This window comes from Pollachius pollachius (assembly GCF_949987615.1).
Source record: "Pollachius pollachius genome assembly, chromosome: 17".
NCBI classification, from domain to species: domain Eukaryota; kingdom Metazoa; phylum Chordata; class Actinopteri; order Gadiformes; family Gadidae; genus Pollachius; species Pollachius pollachius.
The window spans coordinates 10,563,135-10,585,039 of NC_136950.1; the positions used below are offsets into that span (position 1 = coordinate 10,563,135).

At 48.9% G+C, this 21,905-nt stretch overlaps 1 protein-coding gene across 1 annotated transcript in view; it reads right to left on the bottom strand.

The window, feature by feature from the left end:
- The window catches only part of adarb2 (adenosine deaminase RNA specific B2 (inactive)), a gene marked incomplete at both ends in the record, with an annotated part of 151,929 nt that overhangs the window by 51,396 nt on the left and 78,628 nt on the right, over positions 1–21,905 (bottom strand). Inside the window, 2 exons of the mRNA XM_079754616.1 lie at positions 11,934–12,898; positions 13,994–14,080. Of these exons, the coding sequence (XP_079610742.1) occupies positions 11,934–12,898; positions 13,994–14,080 (1,052 nt within the window). The remainder of the gene's footprint in view (positions 1–11,933; positions 12,899–13,993; positions 14,081–21,905) is intronic.

The window sequence follows — 21,905 nt, forward strand, 5'->3', positions numbered from 1 at the left end:
CATAGTGTCGGTGCGCGGCGCGTGACTGACAGTAGTGAAATTGGTAAAGGGTAGAAAAAAACTGAAGGAACAAGCCTTGCTGACACAGCGGACACAGGTAAACTTTAGTTTTCTCTTGTGCTAATTACATGTTGGGTGATTGAGTGTATAGGCCACTGTAGGTGTGTGTGTGTGTGTGTGCGTGTGTGTGTGTGTGGGAGAGACATAGGAGTGTTTGTGTGTGCATGTGTGTGTGTAATGTGTGAGAGACGGATACATCTGTGTCTGTTTGTGCAGTTGCGTGTTTGTGTATAAGTGTGTTTGACAGACAGAGACATGTGTACGTGTGTGTTTGTGTGTACATGTGCATGTGTGTGTATGTGTGTGTGTTTGTGGGTGTAAATGTGTGCACACACTTACGCAAATGCATCCCGATTTGCTTCAAGGTACGGAAGCTCAATTTGCTTAGCATGCCTTCAGCAAGCTAGTTTCACCTTACCCTACTAAACCACAATAAAAAATGTTTGTCTCTTCCCTGACAGAGGAGGCTGAAACATGCACCACCCCTCGCCTTGAAAGCTCCTGAGCCAACTGCTAACATGCAGCTGTATCAGAGCTGGGACATAAGATGCACTTCCCAGCAGCGCAGAATGAATGAATGCAAATAAGTATGAGTAGGAAATTCCTTAGGAGCCCTGAGAGTGGAAATCACCCTGTAGCCCCTGATCCTTTAACATTTACATGCAAAATAAGAGAGACAGGGAGAGAGGGGGAGAGAGAGCGAGAGAGAGAGAGAGAGAGAGAGAGAGAGAGAGAGAGAGAGAGAGAGAGAGAGAAAGAGAGAGTGAGAGAGAGAGAGATCTATCGTGTGCTGTGTGCAAGGTAAGCAGAATGCCAGATGCACTGTAACAAATGCACAGACCTCCCCTTTGTCAGCCTGGGGTTGGCTTCCTCCAGCCTTTTGAGCATGTGTATGAGTGCACTTCAGCAACCACACACACACACACACACACACACACACACACACACACGCATGCATGCACGCACGCACACACGCATGCACGCACGCACACACGCACACACGAGAGCGAGAGAAGTGACAGGGAGCCAGAGTCAATACACGCTCAAGTGATCGAAAAGACAAAGGACATGGCAAGCACTGCATCATCTGTGTGTGCATGCGTCGTGGGCCAGTGGCTGTCTGTGGGCCTGCACGCCTCCCCTCCCTGCAGGCCCGCCGCCTGGCACGTGGACCGTCATGAGTGCATGCCTGCGCCCTGCTGTGTTATGTTCCGTGTTACCCCAGATTACACAGCAACTGCCTCATGTGTCAGGGCAAACCGCTCCTTCTAATGACACCACTAGTCAGCCCACTAACACAGCCCAGCATGGGAGCGACGTAACCAGTCATTTTACGGGGCTGTTATTGTTGTGTGTGTGCGTGTGTTTTGCACGAGTGTGGTGTGTGCGTGTTTTGTTTTCCTTTGTTGTTGGATGGCCCCTTTCCTGCTCCTACTGTGTGCTTTTGTTTTGGTGTGGAGAGCGGAAGCGAGGGGAACATGGGAGAGAGAGAAGGGGACAACAAGAGAGAGAGAGAGAGAGACAAAGACAGAAGCAGAGAGAGTGACAGAGAGAGGAGAGAGAGACGGAGAGACAGCGAGACAGAGAGAGGGAGGAGAGAGACAAAGAGAGAGTGAAAGAGAGAGGGGAGAGAGCGACAGAGCGAAAGACAGAGGGAGTGACAGAGAGATAGACAATGAGAGAAGCGCAGAGAGCAACAGAGAGAGACCTTTTTTTTGACCTGTTTATTTTATTGTTCACCTGCTTTGGCAATGCAAATGTATATTTCTCATGCCAAAAAAGCTTTTTTGAATTGAATTGAATTGCAAATTAAGAAGAGAGACAGAAAGAGCAACAGAGAGACAAAGAAAGAGAGCAACAGATAGAGAAAGAAAGAGAGGGAGAGAGAGCAACAAAGAGTAAGAGAGAGAAAGAGAGAGACAGGGAGCGAGACAAAGAAAAAAGCAGGGAGAGAGCATCAAAGAGAGAGAGAGAGAGACAGACAGATAGAAAGATCTAGGATTGAGATCAAGCCAGAGAAAGAGACAGAGGGAGCATGGTGAAAAAGCAGGAACAGAGAGACTGAGAAAGGGGCACGATCGACTGGCGCCGGGAGAATGAAGACACAGCGAGGTGAGGCGGTTCATTTAGAGGCGGAGGAGGCGGAGGAGGCGGAGGTGACGGTGGGTCGGGAGGGGGGGTGGGGATCAATGGGGACGCCAACTCGTCTTGCACTCCGATTGGTCAGATTAACCCACCTGTAAAGTCAATGAGTTCTATAGTCTTAAACTCTTAAAGTTTTGGGTATCTGGGCTTATTTCAACCCTGGTGAGAAGAGCGGGTAACACACAGCAGAGCAATTACACCGGATGACCAGAGTTGTGTTTGTGCGTGTCAATGCATCCATACCATACGCAAGCCATGCGTAACATCGCCTGTGCACGCTAGGCATCGCGTGGTGTTGGTTGTGTGTGTGTGTGTGTGTGTTAGAGCAAGTGTCCATGCATTAAAGGACAGAGCGTTTCCGTCGTACTGCATGCATGGATACCTGCGCTGCATGTCGATGGCCCCTTGGGATGCAGGTGAACATGCGCGCGGTTAGAGGGGAATGCGTGGACATGAGGCATAGAGCATGCGATGTTTCATGCAGCCGCAGAGCGGCTCAGCGCATCGCTTCGGGTCGCTGAGGTCGGCCTCGGTTGCGATCCTCACTGATGGAAAGGAATACAGTTCAAGCGTGACGCTTTGACAGCCATTTAGGCAATGTGAGGTTATTGTTATTAGTATTCAGAGAGTCGGAGGTGGTCTGTGGTTGAGAATAGAACGAGGGGGTCATGGTGTGGGGCTAAGAACCTGTCACAGAGAGGTGAGGGAAGGGGAACAGAGGTGTGTTGCTATATATGTGTTGGTATAGAGAAATAAAAAGGCAGCGAGATGGGAGATCTTCCATTTGAAGTCCAGGATTTTAAGGTCAGAAGGGAAAACTCGGTGTGCCACAGCGAGGCGTCTTTCCAGAAGGCTATTAGCAACTCTCCTCCGTTTTGTATCTGGGTGTGATTCTTAGCTTCCATTAAATTTCCATCATTCAAGTTCAGCCTCGGCATCGGCGTGGCAGACTCTCACAATGTTCCAACAGTGTCAAACTCACCGACACACCGACACTTTTGTCCCCTCTCGCGGCCGTGGACCAAAGCATGCGATCACTATTCATGGCCTCATCCGGGCCTCGTTCAATATAACATATCACAAAAAGCGTGACGGAGCTCAACCTCCCTCCCCGTGTGGCCAATCCTGTTGCTAATCAGCCCAGATACGGGCTGGCCCTCTAGGGCCCAAAGTTCAGCGTCTGGAAGTGTCTTAATGTATGTCTCCGGCCTCCCCGGGGTGCGGGGAATTAGCGCCACCCAATCTCTGCCAACGGCGTCGTTTTGCCTTCCCCCGACCTGGAGCCGCTCTGTTTCACCGTCTGATGATCCGGCGGTGTGGCGAGTGTGTCATGGTTGACCTGCCTTCACCCGTCTTGTGTGCAGGCGGACGGTTGGGTGCGAGTGTTAAGGAAAAGGTCAGCGCAGAAGCTAGCCACGGTGGCATCGGGAAACAGAGCGGGAACCAAGCAGGTCGTTGCTAACGAGGGCGGATGTGGTTTATCCGCGGATCGCTCTCAGAGATGACGTAAGAGAGCTGTTCATCTATTCCGCTTTAAGACCATAGATACAAATATAACAAACAAACATCAAACCGGCTCAATGAATAAATTAAACAAATGTGTTGAAAAACACAATGCATTGTGCATTGTGATAATCGGGGATGGGAACGTGAGCATGGAGTGGAGTTCAGTGTGAGTTCAGCTATTGGTATTCCTCTAATTTGGCAGCGCTCTGTCCCAGTGAACAGAGCCTCCCGCATAAAGAAGGAGCTGGGATGCCATTCTGAAGGAGATCTCCACCACGGACCACCCCTGCTCCCACACACACACACACACACACACACACACACACACACACACACACACACACACACACACCCACTCACACACACATACACCCACTCACACACACACCCCAAACAAACACACATACACACACACACACACACACACACACACACACACACATACACACATGCAAACCGGAAATGCACACACACACACACAGACACACACCAAAAACACACACTCTCACTAAACACACACAAACACACTCACCCAAAACACAAAAAAACACACACATGCAAACACCCAAGACACACACACACACACACACATACACACACACACCCAAAGAAAACACACACATTGATGTGTCGCACACAGCAGTGTGAGTGGGTAAGGAGTGTGGGGGGGGGGGGTGAAAGTACCCATCATGTAAACATTATGCATTACATATATGACCTCTAGTGTACCAGCGGGACACCATAAAAACACATGCAGCCGGGGAGCGGGCTCCATCCATAACCCAGCGTGGACAGTGGTTGGAGGCGCTGCAGCGCTACCGCGGCGCTGCTTAACTAGCTGGCTATTGTATACTCACGGGCATGCAGGCTGAAATATGAGGGCCTGAGGACGGGAGGACTTCCCGGAATGCTAAACTCCCTCTCCTTCCAACCCCAATACCCTCTCTCTCTTTATCCCCCCCAAACACATGTACGCACGCACACACACACACACACACGCACACAACAGACAACCACACCTTCACACCTTCACACCCACACACGCACACACACACACACACACACACACACACACACACACACACACACACACACACACACACACACACCAGACAACCACACACAAACACACACACACGCACACACTCTCACTACGCTCTCCCCCGCTGTGCCCTGCAACCAATCTGACGCCTAATTAATCCTGAAGGTCTTTTGTTCCGCTGTGGACCCCGTTACCCCCCCTCCCCATCCTTCCTCCCACCCACCCTGCCTCACTCCCCTGTCTGCCTGCTGCACGTCATCATCCATCCAGCACCTCCACCCCTCCATTATCCCTGCCCTCCACCCATCGCACACCTACTCGGTCATCAGTGCAGGTTACAGAATAATGCAGTGTAGGCCGTATGTTACCTGTCCATAAGGAAAACACAGAGGGAGAGAGAGAGAGAGAGAGAGAGAGAGACAACAACAGAGATAGAGACAGATACTGAGAGAGGGATAGATATAGTTATATATATATAAACTAAATTTGACTACATTGATCATTGGGATCTTTTCATAAATCTGCCTTAGCAATGAAATTATGCAAAGGATTAAACAAGTCGTGTAATGTGAACTAGTTCCCGGCTACCAACTCTAATGGAGTTGTTAGCCTTGCCTCTGATCGTTTCCCTTTATTTTCCTCATTATTTCATGTTGATTTCTTTGGAATCGAGAAACCAAACCACTAAAACTGCCACAGCACTAGCTCCCGCATTTTGGGACTTCTCTCAGATGTCAGAGGGCCCCTGAGCCGTGCAACGACCTGCACAGACCGCCAGCAGACGCCATGAAACGATACGGGGACAAGGGTCTTGGCCGGTCTCCAGAAGGGCCTCAGGGACCCCCCCCCCCCCCCCCCCCGCCTCCATTGGTGAGTGGTTGAGAGCCTGCTAGATCTAAATAATCACCCAGGCACGCAAGTGGATGACAGGGGGACAGCCACTAGCATGGAGTGGTTGTGTACCTTCAGGTTTGTGTGTGTGTGCGTGTGTGTGAAAGTGAGCGCATGCATGTGCCTACGTGGACAAATCTGCCCCTGTCACATGGTAGTATTTGTCTTTCATGCTTGTATGTGTGTGTGTGCTTCTGATTCTGCATGTTTTTGTGTCAGTGTGTGTGTATGTGTGCCTGCGTGTGTATGTGTGATTCTGCCTGTGGGTTTCTGAGTCTGTGTGTGTGTTATTCTGTGCATGTGTGTGTGTTTCTGAGTGTGTGTGTGTGTGTCTGTCTGGCCGGCTGCTGATGAGGGGAATGTGTGCGTGTGTCAACATGTATGACCGTCAGAGCCCTCCCCTTCCATCCTGGCTGGCTGGCTGGAAGGTCATCTAACGGCCAGACATCCAGACCCCCGCTCTCTCTCCCGCTCCTCCATCCGCCCAGCCGCCTAGCCGCCCAGCCACACACCACCCTTCACCTCCCACCCAGCGTCTCTCGGTCTGGGCCTGCCTGAGAGGGGGAGATAAACCTCAGAGCGTCTGAGCCACAAGGGACCAATACACGGCTGATTTATCAGAGAGACGTCCGCCACCTGAACGCCTATGAAATTGTAATGAAGCTGATTATGCTTTTTATGAAGTGTGTGTGGGGGGGGGGGGTTGATAGCCTATAGAGTGAGGGCACACCATCCAGAGAAGAGCAGGGCTGGCTTTGCCCCGCGACAGAGAGCAGGGAGGAAGGAAGGGATGGATGTGAGGATGAGGAGAGGGAAAGGGAATGGATAAGTATAGCATCAAAATGAAAGCGACCCGGGTCCCCCCACACTACAAGAGGGACTTGTACTGTGTTAAAATAACATGACACAGTCCCCCGGCTGACAAGGACCTCGCTTTTTTTCTCTCTTTCCAGTTGAGCTACCACTTGAAAACGCAGGGCCTCTTGATTGTGCTGTTGTCAAGTGAGAGGCACCAGGAACCAGGAGAGAAGAGCGAGGACAGAGAGAGGAGCAGAGCCAAGAGCGGGGAGCAGGAGCAGGAAAGAGACTGAATAAAATCAAAGGGAAGGATTGAGGAACCGAGCGGAGAGGAAGCAGGAGAGGAGGGTGGAGCAAAGAGAGCAGGGAGGAGATCATGAATGGGAAGAGGATGAAGAGGATCAAAAACCAAGGGGGGGGGGGGGGGTGCGGATAATAGCAGGAGAAGGGGTTAAAAGGAGAACAGGAGAAGACGGGGAGGAGGAGCCTGAATATGAGAGAGACTGGAAGAGGAGTGTGGGCTACAAAACAACCATCAATAAAATAATGAATAAAAGCAGGTGGTGTTAGGTAGCGGACGGAACAGCCGGAGGAGTGCAGCGGTGCTGTGAGGGGACGACCCCCCTACCACCAGTCACAGCCTCGTCGTCGCACCACAGGGGTCTTCCCTGGCCTCGCCACGCCGACGCGCTGCGCTCACACCCCCACACCCCGCCGCTGTCTTATAGGGCAGGTTTTGCATAAACATTAGCCCATCTCAGGAGGACTCTAACCTTTCAAGGCGCCGTCACGAGGCTCCCGTTTAGAACAGCAAAACTGAGTTATTCCTTAATTTCTCATCGCACAAATCTTTACTCTTTCGCGGCTGGCTCCCGGCTTCAAATGTCAACCGATGAGCTAAGTGGTTGGCATAAACAGCGTTTGATGAAAGGCCTCTTCTGCAGTCTGGTTGCCAGGGGAGCTGCGGCGTGCCGAGCGCGTTACCCTGACACCCAAGTGTCCGACACCTGTGAGAGAGACGGGTGGGACTTCTCGACGAAAAACTTCAGCAAAACGAGTCATTTAACCTCGTCAAGTGCATAACCCAAACACCGAATCTCCCCTGACAGAGTCTACACTACACCGTGAGCGGTGAGTTCTCAGCGCAGACCTGTCTGTCATCCGAACGCAACGGATGCAGGCGTTGTCGCGGTTATCGTCGTGTGTATTTACACACGACATACGCTTGAGGAGCTAATCAACAGCTAGGATAATAAAGAACGTCTGCTTTGACAGTCGCCAGGGGAAGGCGCAGCCTCTGACCCCCACCCCACCGACGGCGTCGGCGCCCCAACACGGAGGACTCCCAGACATGCCGTTAATCGGCTCCTCCTCTGATAGCGTGTTGTTCACGCCTCCACCACCCCCTCACCACCGTGTCCAACACCCCTCCGCCTGGTGTCATTTTTTTCCCGCCTTTCTGTGGATGGCGGCGGCGGCGGAGGCGACAGCGATCACCAGCACTAATTTGTTGTGGCAATATTAATTAACAACCGGCCTGTCACAGCTGTTTATACGAGCAACAGATAAAAAATTAGGGTGGAGAGATTAGACAAAGAAAAACAGTTTTTTTTATTATTAATATTAATATTATTATAAATAAACAAATGAATGAATGAATGAATGAAAAGGCTGAGCGGCTGATAGAGGGTCACCTTCACGTGTCTGGAATAAAAAAAAAATAGAAAAATCATATTCAATTTGACGCGGTTGCAAGCGGGGAAATTACTTCGCTCGATGAGTCCGCGTACACCCCCCCCCCCGTCTAATCAGGTTAGGCGTTTAGAAACAGCTAAATCAAATCATAACCCCACTGTCGGGAAGGGAGAGAGGAGGGAAACGTAGCAGTGCCATATTCTGGAGGAAACGTCACTTCACAACCGTGTGAGAGGGACCTAGGGGAAGAGCCTCGGGTTATGTTCAGCAGGAGACGTCTGCTATGTGGTGATGTTGTACGGTAGAAATGAACTGTTGTAGAAATTGTGTGATAACCGGAGATGGCACGGATACAAGACAATTATTATTTTTACCCTTGTGGCCCACAAGGGTTTGCCATGAAACATACTGATGCACTTACAAACAGACACTGCTTTTACTCATATATGAAGGTTCACAATGTAATTCATTCATTAAATCCTTCACGCGTTCTCCTTGTCTGCCTTTCCCCTCCCGTGATCCTCCTGATGTCAAGGGCGCTAGCTCCTAGCAGGGTGCACATGAGTTCCCTCTTCTAAGCAGACCTCAGTCCACAGCGGAACAACTGCTGCATCCACAGCCGTCTTCAGCGCAACCTGATCGCTGACCTTACATCCGTCCTTCCACCGAGACGGGTCGATTTCCTCCCCTCCCCTTGCTCTCCCTCCCTGCCTCCCCCCCGCCTCGGCATCAGAAGGCCGGGAAAGACTAAGTGGCCGATCGGGCTCTAAATGAGGGGACAGCCCTGGGTGGCGTGCGTTAATAACGTCTGCTTAGTAGTAATCTACGCTGAACTCTGTAGCTCAGCTCCGACGAAGCGAGAGGAGATGCTTCAGCGCTACTCACGGTACGTGTTGAAGATCCGTTTCAGGGAAATATTTATTCGGATTCTGAATCGGAGCAATTCAATCAGAGGAAACTCAGTCACTTGATTGAGCCGAGCCTAAGATAAGATTAAGTGGCTGAGTTTCCGTTGATTGATTTTTATTTGTACTACCAGACAGAGTACAAAAAGGTATCACCAGGAATGAATGAATTAGGAAACTTAATATAATGTGTTATTTTGGTGAGCAAGGTGTTGGTTTGGAACTCCTTAATGAGTGAATCATGGAAGCAGCCCAGAATATTCTAGCCCTATAGTCGGTACACGGGGAGCGTGAGGCGAATGGAGACACCACACAATGTGGACATCAGCTTCAATATTTCATTGGAGAGGGAGAATCAAAACCAAGCAGCCAATGAGGTTATACTAGCCACGGTGGAGGATCTGCCTATTATAAAGTCTCGTTATGTTTCATCCTATTTGATTTGTATAATCAAATCGGATAAAACAGGAACTCAATATCCTTTTTATTCAATAGGTTTTGTATAAATGTATGTCATTGCCTAATTTCTTTATTTGATATCCATGCACAGCTGCTTTTTTGTAGCTGTACGCTCAGTGACTACCACACCAGGGGAGAGTGATGAATCTGATTACTGTGGAAAAAGCACAAGACAAAAATTCCCCGACAGGCAAGGTACTATCAGCTGTACTGGGTTTTCCAGTTAAGCTACCAATTGATATGCAGGGCATCTTGATTACGCTGTTGTTAGCATGGGAGTCTTTTTTCAAGTATTTTCTTGTTTGTTCCATAGACAATATGGCCAAGTCGATGGCATCTGGAAAAAGGAACAATTGACTCCTAGTCTGTGGCGGTAAATCACAGTTGTTTCTGACAGATGAATCTGAGTGAATGCGATGTGAGTACAAGAGACGCATATGAATATAATCGACCAACTGGCCTCGAGTAAGGTATAACCACACACATCAGTGCACTGTGTAATCACGTCGGCATTGCTTTAATAAACCGTATTTGTCAAAATAGAAACGGTGAGTGAAAGGTATTACAGTAGGTCTCTCTCAGAAACACAGCTGTGCATTTCGGATAAAAGAAAGATAGAGCTTTATAACCAAGCACAACACATGCTCTGCATTGGCCCTTAACAGGTAAGCAATGCTAAGCTATGCATGCTTATTAATTGGTAAGGTAGTCAGTCAGTGGGTTAGTCAGTATGTCAGGTAGTTTCTCGCTGACTCTCCCTCACTCACTCACCTACTTACTAACCTATGCATGTATAACAAACAATGTTTACTTATTTGAGGGATAATACCTGATATGCAATACTTGCAACACACATACACACACACACCCACACACACACACACACACACACAAACACAAAAACCCTGGAGAGACTGTATGTATACACTTGCAAATGCATACAACACTGGTGTGTCACTATCACTCCGTGCCAAAAGAAAAGCCTCTAGAGCCTTGCAGACAGACAGCAAGGCTGACTTTCAAGAAGAGCTTTCTGTAACTAAACGGGTGCAGCAAATCCTCTTAAAATCCTTTTAGGAACCGTGGAAGCAAAAGGAGGAAAAAAAGAATGACTCGCGGGGGGAAAACGTGCACGTTTTTTGAGTTGCTGTCGTCGCTGTCGTTGTTGTTGTTGTTGTTGTTGTGTATCGAGGGAAGGACACTTTGTAGTTCCTGAGGACACGGAAAGGAACATGTTCTTAATGACATGAAGCCTGCATGGGAGCAGAACCGATGTCTTCAGGTAGAGTTATGTCATACTGGTGTGATACTGGGTAAACATAAGTCTTCAGGGGAATCCCGTGTATTGTGCGCTATTGTTCCTGATTTGTTTCATTGATTAAAAAAAAAAAGTGTCACTTTATACAATATTGTAGAATTTGTATTTTAATATTTAACAGACGACAAAACTATTAGAAAGGAATTACCGTCTAATTTGTTTTTCACACAGGAAACGGTACTTAACAACAAATATCGTAGCGCTCCCTTACTGTGTTTAATTGTATCATTGTTGGATACAAAACAGGCTTTGATTGTAAATAAACAACCGTCGTTACTGAGACTGTCTATGCAGTGCAGTTTTGCTCTCAACTCGTTTTTTTGCCACTGAAATGAAGTTTTAAATGGCGGATAACATGTGTCAAGCAATCCTTATACATACCGTAGCTTTGGGATCAGCAATTTCACCCCAAAGTTCCTCGAAAACTAGTTTTCCCCGCTCTGATTGCTGTTTACATATTTGGGCAAATGAAATTGGGATTGGGCTCAGTGGTTTGTTTGTCGATTTGCTCTTTTGCTTTTCTATCTCCTTTGGGCAACAGATTGAATTAATGTTTGTAGACACTGAGATGCCACACATGAGGAAACAAGAGATTGTGCAAAATTACAAAACTCCCCCAATTATAGCTCTGCAAACACACAACTAGGATGTGTAGAAGTTATTCTAGGGGAGTCAGGCCTTTTTCTCCCGAGTCACGGGCACAACGACAATAATTATCTTCATTTACATGCCTTTCTGTTTGAATAGATCAATGAGCAGATTCTGTTTACCCGGAGCTTAGGCCTTGGTGCATGTACACACACACACACACTTACACACCCACAACGACACACACACACACACACACACACACACCGCCAGGCACACACACTGTATCCATTCGTTTATTGTCACCATAAATAAACGCCGGCTTGCTTACACACTGCGTTTATCTGTAACTGCCTTTCATGTCTTTGCTATTTTCCAGGGCCCATATCTTCCTTTCCCCTTAATTATGTGCTGAAAGGTGTTTGGCTTCCCTGCCGATCGGATCATTACTGGCCCCTGTGGGAAGCAAAGTGGCTGCCAGAGATACCAGGCTCAGGCCCCGGCGTCCAGGCTGCCTGTTACTCACCTGGGGTAAATGAGGACAAGTCTTCCTGCTGGCTTTGAGGCCGGTCCTGCCCGCAGGAGCTGCCTGGATGTTGAAGAGGCCCTGCAGGGCGCACTGCGCCGCCTGGTTCTTGGCCAGCTTCTTGCTGCGTCCGCATCCCTCAAACATGCGTCCGTCCACGCGCACCACCATCACAAAGTTCCGCAGCCGCCGGCCCTCGGCCCGCTCCGACAGGCAGGCGTAGCGCAGCGCGGGCCGCAGCTCATTCAGCAGCGCCACGGGGCTCTTGGGGGCCTCGGGCTCGGGGGCGATGCCGCCCAGCCGCTGCTGCGCCTGCACCATCAGGTCCAGGGTGTGCTGCAGCAGCCGGCCGTGGCGCAGCAGCTCGCTGGACAGCAGCTCGCCCCGGGAGGCGGCCGAGCACAGCGAGAGGCCGGCGGCGCCGCACGGCGACGGGTCGAACTCCTTGAAGAGGGTGCCCGGGAAGTCGGCCGCCTGGTCCGAGGTGAAGTCGGCGGCGGGGTCCGAGAGGTTGCCCATGGCCAGGTGGGCCTGCGGGGCGTTGGGGAACTGCACGAAGGACTTGAGCGCCAGCTCGGCCGCGCGCATCTTGGCCTTCTTCTTGGTGGGGCCCGTGCCCTCGAAGGACAGGCCGTTGACCTCCACGGCGATACAGAAGACGGGCGCGTGGACGGGCCCCGTCTGGGAGACCAGGCGGTACTGCAGGCCCGGCCGCAGCTCGTTGAGCTGCACCAGGGCGTTCTTGGGCGAGTCTGACCAGGACAGCTTCTTGTAGACCAGGCGGAGCTGGCACATCTGGCCCCCGTTGTTGTCCTCCTCCAGGGGCCTCTTCCTCTTCACACCCGCCGTGGCCGGGCCCCTGGCCGGCTCGGCCCGGAGGTGGGTCTGCCGATCGCCGGGAGCGAAGGAGCGGTCCTCCAGGTTGCCCACGTTGCGGTTCTCCTTCACCTCGGCGCTGCTGGTGCCTGGCACGGACAAGGTAGGAGAAGTAGAGGATTCATTTTGGAAACACCTTGCGACAACTTACAGAAGCAACAACAACAACAGCAACAGCAGGACCACAATGAGTGCTAACCATCGTGTTTATTTATTTTAGGAATCTCCTGGGAAAGATCGGGCCCACTTGATACACAATAAAATGGTAACGAGCAAATCCGTCATCATATTCCCTGACGCGTCGCCACTTTCGTGCACTTTGTGTTTGTCAAACGCAAACACAAATCTGAGAAGGCGCGGGAGGCCAACAACTGTTAAATCTTTCGATAATCTGCCCCTAAATTGGTTTCAGGTCTGGGCGTAAGATAGGGAGACCGTCCCTGTGGCGATGCAAAGCGCAGATCCAATTCGCGACGGGATGAATAGTGTGGAGCGAGGGATGGAAAGGCATGTCTGCGGCGGTCTTCATTTCCCTCTCCCCTCCACGGTCGGGACAAAATCTAAACCGGCGGCATGGGCGGCGTGCGGCTTTTCAAACCTGGCTACAGGCGAGAGAAGGCGCAATACGTTTTCTGATGGGAAATGAATGAAAATAGGGCGTTGGAATCCTGTCAAGGGACTGTGCAGAAATGGGACACTTTGAGGATCAAGTGCTGGCGTTGGGTGAAGCCAGCCAGTGGCGCCGGAGCTACGGGTGGAGGCCCCGTGTACGGGCTGCTGTTCATACTGCGCTCTGCAGCTATGGCAGCCTATTAGCATGTTAACCAAACAAGCACTTATTCATGACAGAGAGAGCCACGACGTGTTCGACTGACAAGTACGTGCCCGATAATGTCATTGTGAAGCCGGTTAATACTAAACAAAGCCGGCGACGCTGAATAATCAAACATCGAGGAGAAAAAAAAAAAGGTGTCCATGATGAACAAATTATTGAGTGTGTGTGTGAGTGACAAGATCGGTGTCATACAATATTTACAGAGTGGGTCGCTAACAGAGAGCGAGAGCGGGAGAGAAGGAGAGATAGAGAGAGAGAGAGAGAAAGAGAGAGAGAGAGATAGTGAGAGAGAGAGAGAGAGAGAGAGAGAGAGAGAGAGATAGAGGGAGAAAAAAAACAGACAGCTTACTCAAACTGTCCTCGTCTTCTGTGCTGCTGGTCCCTGGGCTCATGTACTTGAAGGGGGCGATCAATGCCGAGAGCATGCTGACTTTCTCTGGAGGGAAGACAAGAGACAACAAACACAGAGTCAACACCGGGCCAGTGGCTGGGACGACTCCTGATGTCGCGTATTGATCCCAGCGCTGCCAGCTAGGAAACACACGGGTCTCACGGAGTCAAAGACGCACGCGTGCTGCTCACACACGCCACGCACGACATTCATAGGCAAACACAGACACACAAGCATTCACAGGTGCAGACATAAACACAAACACACGCACACACACACACACACAATAAGATAATCCCAAATAAATCACCCAACAAAAAACGGACAAACATCCAGCTACAGCTTCAGTGAAAGACTTTTCCTCCGGCGAATAGGTGGTAAATTGAGGAGCCAGTGCCCCCCCCCCCCCCCCCCCCCCCCCACGTGCCCTGCTGTCCAGGTGTGCCTGTTACAGTGTGAGGGCCTATTAGGCCTGGGTGCTGCTGGGTGCTCGTCGCGCAGCGCTGAGCAGAATTGACAGACCAGTCTGGCACCCTAATTACACCTCTCTTTCCAACACTGGCTAATGATCAATAGTTAGAGAGAGTGGTGTGTGTGTGTGTGTGTGTGTGTGTGCGTGTGTGTGTGTGTGTGGTTGTGTGTGTGTGTGTTTTTGTGTGTGTGTGTGTGTGTGTGTTTGCCTGTGTGTGTGTGTGTGTGTGTGTTTGTCAGTGTGTGTGTGTGTGTGTGTGTGTGTGTGGGTGTTTGTGTGTGTGAGAGAGCAGGGCTACAGGCGGTGGAACAATGGGGTAAATGAGGGAGACCAGGGGAAAAAAAGATAGTAAGAATGGGAAAAAAACAAAGAAAGGAGAGAAAGAAAAAGCTAATCTAGATCATGGCCGTGACAGAGGAAATGGAATATATCCCGGAGACAGGGAGGTGACGCCGAGGTCAGGGACGAGCCAAACTCTAACTTTCTTTCTGCCGTCCAGGCCGGGCTTGCGAAACAGCATTTAGCCTGGCTGCTATGACGACAATTAAAGTGAGCACAGGAGGAAGCCGGCGGTGGTGGTGGCGGCGGCGGTGGCGGCGGCGGTGGCGGCAGCGGTGGAGCCACGTGCCACACACCCGTGAGAGTTTGAGGGTGTGAACGAGCTTGTCTCCCAGAGCGCTCTGCTCTCAGCTCAATAGCACTGGAGTGGTCCATGAGTCACCGCCAACACACAGCGATACCCTCAACAACAAGAGAGAGAGAGGGAGAGAGAGAGGGGAGAGAGAGAGAGAGAGAGAGAGAGAGAGAGAGAGAGAGAGAGAGAGAGAAAAAACGAGAGACGAGATTGAGAGAGGAAGAAAGAGAGACGAGAGAGAGTGAGCAAGGGAGAGAGGGGAGAGAGAAAAAGAGAGAGAGAGCGACAGAGAGACAGAGATAAAGAGTGTGAGAGAGAGAGAGAGAGAGAGAGAGAGAGAGAGAGGGGAAGAAAGAGAGAGAGCCTGAAGCACGGGCAACGTGTTCACCCGCGGTGCTCGTGGGGTTCACATCACAATACACACATTTGCACATTTGCATTGTGACCTAATTACGGACTAAAGAGCAACACAAGCAGCAATTTGCGCCCAAACGAGTCCCCAGGCCAACAGGGTCATTATCTGGATGATTTTCAAATCAGTCGGTATTGTTAGCCGGGCTCTAAAGGGCATTCAAAGGCATGATTGTCTTCAGTGCTCACATGAAAGACATACAAAGTAATAATAATAACCATCGAGCCCAGGGGAACACGTTGGGTTTTAAATTGAGCTACTCAACCAGGTAGGTTTTTACCTAAAATATTCCCTCACCTTCCCTGTAGGATTTGAAATGAACGTCCAGGGAGTCTGTGTGTCTGCTGGGGCAGCAGTAGCTGCCTGTAATGTATATTTGATTATCCCATGATGGCTCTGGTCTAAAACACCCACTGCTCCTGCCAGGTAAGTAGTCCCACTGGGACACGAGATGCCCAACTTTGCTAACTTAGAATAAAAACAGAGCAATCTGAAAGAAAATGTCCTGGGCTTCAAAACAGAGACATTTCAAAGCAAGGACCGAGAAGTGCCTTGGTTTATAATAATACCGACCACTACGCACAACGTACATTTCTGGCAATTTATTTTGTGAGGATGACTAAAGCTACCTATGTTAGTCGTGTGTGGGACACGACAGTTTAGTGTTTGGGGTGTTCGACGCCCAGCTGAAAGGCTCTTGGTTCAATCCTCAGTGTTTGTCTCTGTTTTCTAAAGCATGAGGGCTGAATAGTACATTGTCATGCCATGGATAAAGCGAAATAACTTAAAGTTTAAATGTCATCCTTGCTTCGGTCCAACACGGGCATGCGATAATAACAACAACCAGGGTGTAATTATTGCCACTGCATTTGCACATTCAATATCGTTCTGGAAATACTCAAATCCATATTTTTGCCACCTGCACAAGAAGGGATTTGATCTGTTTGGTTGATAATAGAGAAGCACGACATCTCCATAGTAACCAGTATCTAGTCCTACTATTTATAATAACTTAATCTTATATAGAGGGAAGCTTTGATTTCCTGCATCACCTCCACTCACTAAATCAAGTACAATCAGTGTTAGGGTTTTCGCAATCAGCTTTTACAGAAGGAATGCTTGAAATGCATGACCATGCTGCCATGCTGGTCTTTCTAAATCAAATAAAAGTCCAGGCACGAGGTACTATGCTACCTCCCGTACGAAACCGTTAAACAATCAGAAAAAGGTGTTGAACCAGATGAATGGGAGTCCTTTCATTCGAGAGCGTGCGTGTTATTCAGCGGAGATCTCAGTTCTCACACTCTGAGCGGCGGCTATATCCTGTATAATGAGCACTTCTCTGTCCCTTTCAGGGCTGCACTCACAAATACTCACAGCCATTTATTGTGCAATGCCACAAGGAGTCGCTTTTTGCGTAGGAGATTCAATGACGCTTTCAGCTGTTCAAAAGGTAGTCGAGTCTGGTTTCCCTGTATCGTCTAGCTCCCAGAGCTCAGGCCACAGACCACATTTATTGTAATGCTAATTGTCAGCCACAGACTACGGTGTTGTGTAATACATATTTTACATTTAGCTTAGGTTCTACAAAAGCTTCACAAGTGTTAAGTGTGAAGTGTTGAAAACCACACTGTAGAATTGTATTGCGGATGTTTTGGTACTACCATGAACATAATCAAAGGCATCACAAAACTAAACTCTGCTTGGATGCTCCTTCAGTTGTAGGTCCTTATTTTCCAATAATCTCTTCGATCTGTAATGTCTTGATCCATCTGGCACACTGGAGCCCCGCAATGGACTGAGAACACAGCACTCTCTGTGTCACCACCACACAAAGAGCAGGGAGGCAACCGAGTTGGGTTGGAAATGGAGAGCTCTTGGCAGAAGCTATTGTCACTGCTGATAGCGTCAACACTGGTGGAACATGGACAATGGGCTGGTCTCTCTCTCTCTCTCTGAATTGTGCCTAACAATATTTGCGTTCACACAACCATTTCACTTCACGTAGGAGTAACCGGTAAGCTCATTGTAGAGTTGCCAGGTTTGTGTATTTTCTGCAAAAGGTGGGCTATTTGAATGAAGTGAGCGAAAGAGCCAGATGTGAGGGGATTACATAATGATCTGGCAATTCAGGCAGTCGCCTGCTACGCATTGTTGGCTAGCCAAAGAAGCACTTGTGAATGAACGCTGGCAATTTTGAAGCATTTAGCATTAACAGATGCAGCATTTAAAACATCACAGTATTGTAGCTCATAATGTGTAAAAACATTGCTGGATGAAATTGTGTCCATTGCTCCTGTGAACATGAAATTTAATTGTCTGGAAATCTCCCACAAATTGTGTCAGTGTGAATTGCTTGGCATTATCGTTGATTTGGTCTGATCTCTTGAAGCCTGCCATTTGCTCTCCAAAAAAATCATCATACAGTTATAAACAAAATGTTGCTGTTCTCCTTAATGACATTCAATTTTTTTTTCTATGTCCCTGGCAATTAAAATAATGATTTTCTTCCGATCATTAAACCAATCCTTAATCACAAGCACATCTATAAATAACCTTTCAACACATCCTCCCATTCCGGTAGTAGGCCTATCAGTGTGCATTCACACTGTTCAGAGATAATATAATAATAACCGCTTCATGTACAGGATGAACGATCATCATGATTCATAACTAAGGGTGAGTAGGAGTAGTTGTGTACGCCACAACCTGTCCCTGCTCTACCTGTGTTGCTAATGCCCTTATCTGTGTATTGCTGTGCTTGTTTTAAAACCTGGCAGGAATGGTGTCACAGAGTGACAAGCGTTATCACGGGCTGCCAAAACAATGTGCTCCTCTGCCCTCGACGTGTAAGACATTTAGCTTCACGGACTAGCCCTCACGAGGTGCTGCGATGACAGGATACCTGTGAGTTTGGCTTTGTGGGCATGTATGTGTGTGCGTGCGTGTCGATTTCTATACGATTTCCACAGAGGCCTAATTACCTTACGGTATAATGTGCATGTTCTGTCTGAAAAGATATAGACGACTGCTTTAAATAATTTCAGCAGGGATGAAATAGCAAGCCGACCTGTTGATCAGGAGTGTGATCACCGCTCGGTAAGCTAGCAGACAGTGTGGTTGTGCAGGGAGAATAAAATAGCACTGGATAGAGGTCACCGCAGTCCGGACTAATGGATATTTAACACCTGATTAGCGCTGGTGAGAACAGGGTAGCCAAGCCATCTGTTTTACATGTGTTCATCTGGCAATACACAAATAAGGACAGAAAGATGGTTTTATATCCTAACGCACACTGCCAGTTGATCAACACCACCTATAAAACCCACCCAGAAACACTGTTATGATAATCAATGCTGTGTGGTTAGACTGTTTGCTAAGACCCCATGCATACATGGGGTGTTACTTTAGTTACTTTAGTTGGACACGACTGGGGTCAGAATACGATTATACGATGAAAACTTTCTTCTGTCTTCTTTAAATGTTTCGCCCTTGGTTAATTTTATTGAATTTTATTGACAATACGCACTGTTCTTGTGATAAAATATATATATTTTTTTACTGTAACGAATAAACTCCTATTTATAAGCAATATATACCTTAACTAAATAAGCCCAAACGAGAAGATAAATGGCTCTTTTGAAATAGTAAACCTATGAAGATAGGTTTACTGAAGATTTACCAAATTCAATAAACGGAGCTGGCCCATGGAGAATCTGACACCGAGCAAGAAAGCATCCTTTTATTTGACTCCTCCGATGGGAAAGGGTTTCAGTTTGGCATTGTAGCTGACTGTATAAGTTGCGATGCTACGATAACCAGGATGCTAAAGCTAGATATGATCAAAAACAAATATTTTATTTTTACAATCTGGACACGTTCACTGCAATAATGTTGACTTGGCTCGATAGAACCTGATGGGCTAATGCAAACGATGTGGTACTGAGGTCGTAAAGTTGCATCCTTCCTCAGTGGGGAAAACCACAATGCCAGTGATCTGAAGCGGGCAGCTCAGTAAGACATTTGCGTACATGTGCTCATGCACGAAGCGTGCACATGTGCAGGTGTGCACGAAGCGTGCACATGTGCACGAGGCATGCACGAAGTGTGCACATGTGCAGGCGTGCACGCAGGTATACTTATGGGTCACGGTTTGGGTTTTGAAAATGTGGTCACCCTATATAAAAAACTGACTTCACTCTCAACACTTCGTGGAATTTAAGTGTACCTGAAAACAGCATTGGTGGTTCCATTCACTGTAGTGATAAGAGGTTTACTATCTCAGCAGGTCTTTGCCAGCGACGGAGCAAATTGTTCAGGACAGAACCGAGGCAGGCACTGCAACACACTAAACCATTCCTATTGGAGTGTGGATTACACCTAGACAAAGGTACACTGATAATCGTTTAAAAGCTTAATATCACTGTCAAACGAGCAGACACACACACACAAACACACACTTTGTCTCTCAATGGCGCACCTTATTGACAGAGGTAATCAGAGTGCTCTTAACAAAGCCCTGGATATGGAGGAGGGTCAGCAGAGAGAGCCAAGGTGGGCCAGCCGGGGATCTCTGTGAAGGCTCAGCAGAGTGCCTGGTCGGAGGGCCAAGAGGTTCATTTTCCCACAACGGAAACACCTTGTCTTGCACTCCACCCCGCCTGTGAGAAGTGCCTCACGTCAAAGCCTTTCTTGGACCCCACACCTTGGATGGCCCACGCTCGCTCCTGCGAATACCGAATGCATGACAGCCGATAAACCATGCCGGAAATATGATAAAAGCCTTTCGGTGTTTGATTCGGTAAAAGATTGCCCGGGTCGTAGCAGAACAATATTCATATTTCATTGAAAATGTTGAAAGTGAAACATGGATGAAAGAAATGTGTTACATTTGCAAAGTAGAAAATCTTGTAAATGCAAATGCTTTTAGTGCTACAATAGCTACCTCTGGCTAATAGCACCTGGGGCCACTATATTTTTTATAAGAGAGGGTCTGCAAATGCAAACCCCGACTGAGCCTCACCCCTTACACAGAAACAAAACTCCATCAAATGCAAACATTACATTCTTGAAACTAATGCCTGCAGTTAACGTCAGATTTTTTAAAACGAACAACGCAAAAATAAGTTGGTCCCACCTTTAGCCAGGTATCCATCCTTGGGCCGTCCTGATCACAATCAGCTTCTGCTCGTGAACAGATCCCTCCCTTCCTGAACACAACGCTAACGCAGGAGGAGCGAGCGAGGAGCCGGTCGAAGCCATCGACGCGGGCGCACGGGCCTCTCTCGCCTTCCCATAACAAGCACTCCGGCGTATTTGCACGCCGTCGCCACGGTGGTAGGGCTGCTGGGTAATGACACTAAGCAGGTCGGCCTTGTCTACGCCCTCCCCTGCTATGCTGCTCATATTTCTTTCTCTCTCGTTTTCTCTAACACCCCTCTCTCACCCGCCCACCAACAGAACCACTGAAAGAAAGAGCCTGCACACTAACGCACACACACACATACACACACACACACACACACACACACACACACACACACACACACACACACACACACACAGGAGCACAGTCGGTGTGTCAGTGTGCTATTTAATCCTACACATCCACAGCCTCCGGACCCCTTTGGTGCCCTCTCAAAACGCCTGATGCAAAGGATGAATGGCGAGCTTCACACGTGTGTCTGCTCTTTGTCACCGCTTGTGTGATGCTGGTGATGTCTGCTTGTTTGCCGTTGCTGAAGCCCAGCAGGGAGTTGGGAATAAAGAATACCAGTCAGATTAAAAAAAAAAGTTTGGCGTTTCCAATATGGTTTCCCAGCGTCAGTCTGAGCTGCGGTGGCTTGTGTTGGGAGCCAGGTGTGGGGGTTGCACTCAGGTCGGTGCTGCTCTTCCCAGCATCATGTCTAGAAGCTGGGCTGCAGCTGGCTGCCGATCAAGGCGGAGAGGGAAAACAAGTAATCTTTTTTAATCTGTTTACATCCGGTTGAATTGTCTTTGTCTCCGTGCTTATCCGAAAGGCTCCATGCGCCGGAGCCTCATGGGTCAACATCATGTGTGTGTTGTACAATAGCACTCACTGCTTTTCCCATCATCTCCCTTCATAGCTAATTTCCGCGTCAGAATCAAAGTGTTTGTCCCGCATTACTACATTATTAATGCGGGATGTGTCCATCTATTCCATCCATTTTGTGTTTTTGTGTGGACGAAGGGGCGCTATCATCACAGGAAGCCAAACAAACTAAACTGTGGAGGCTCCCCCCCAGACAATCCCCCTACTCCCATCCCTCCCCTACTCCCCCTCCCCTACTCCCACCCCTCCCCTACTCCCACCCCTCCCCTACTCCCCTCC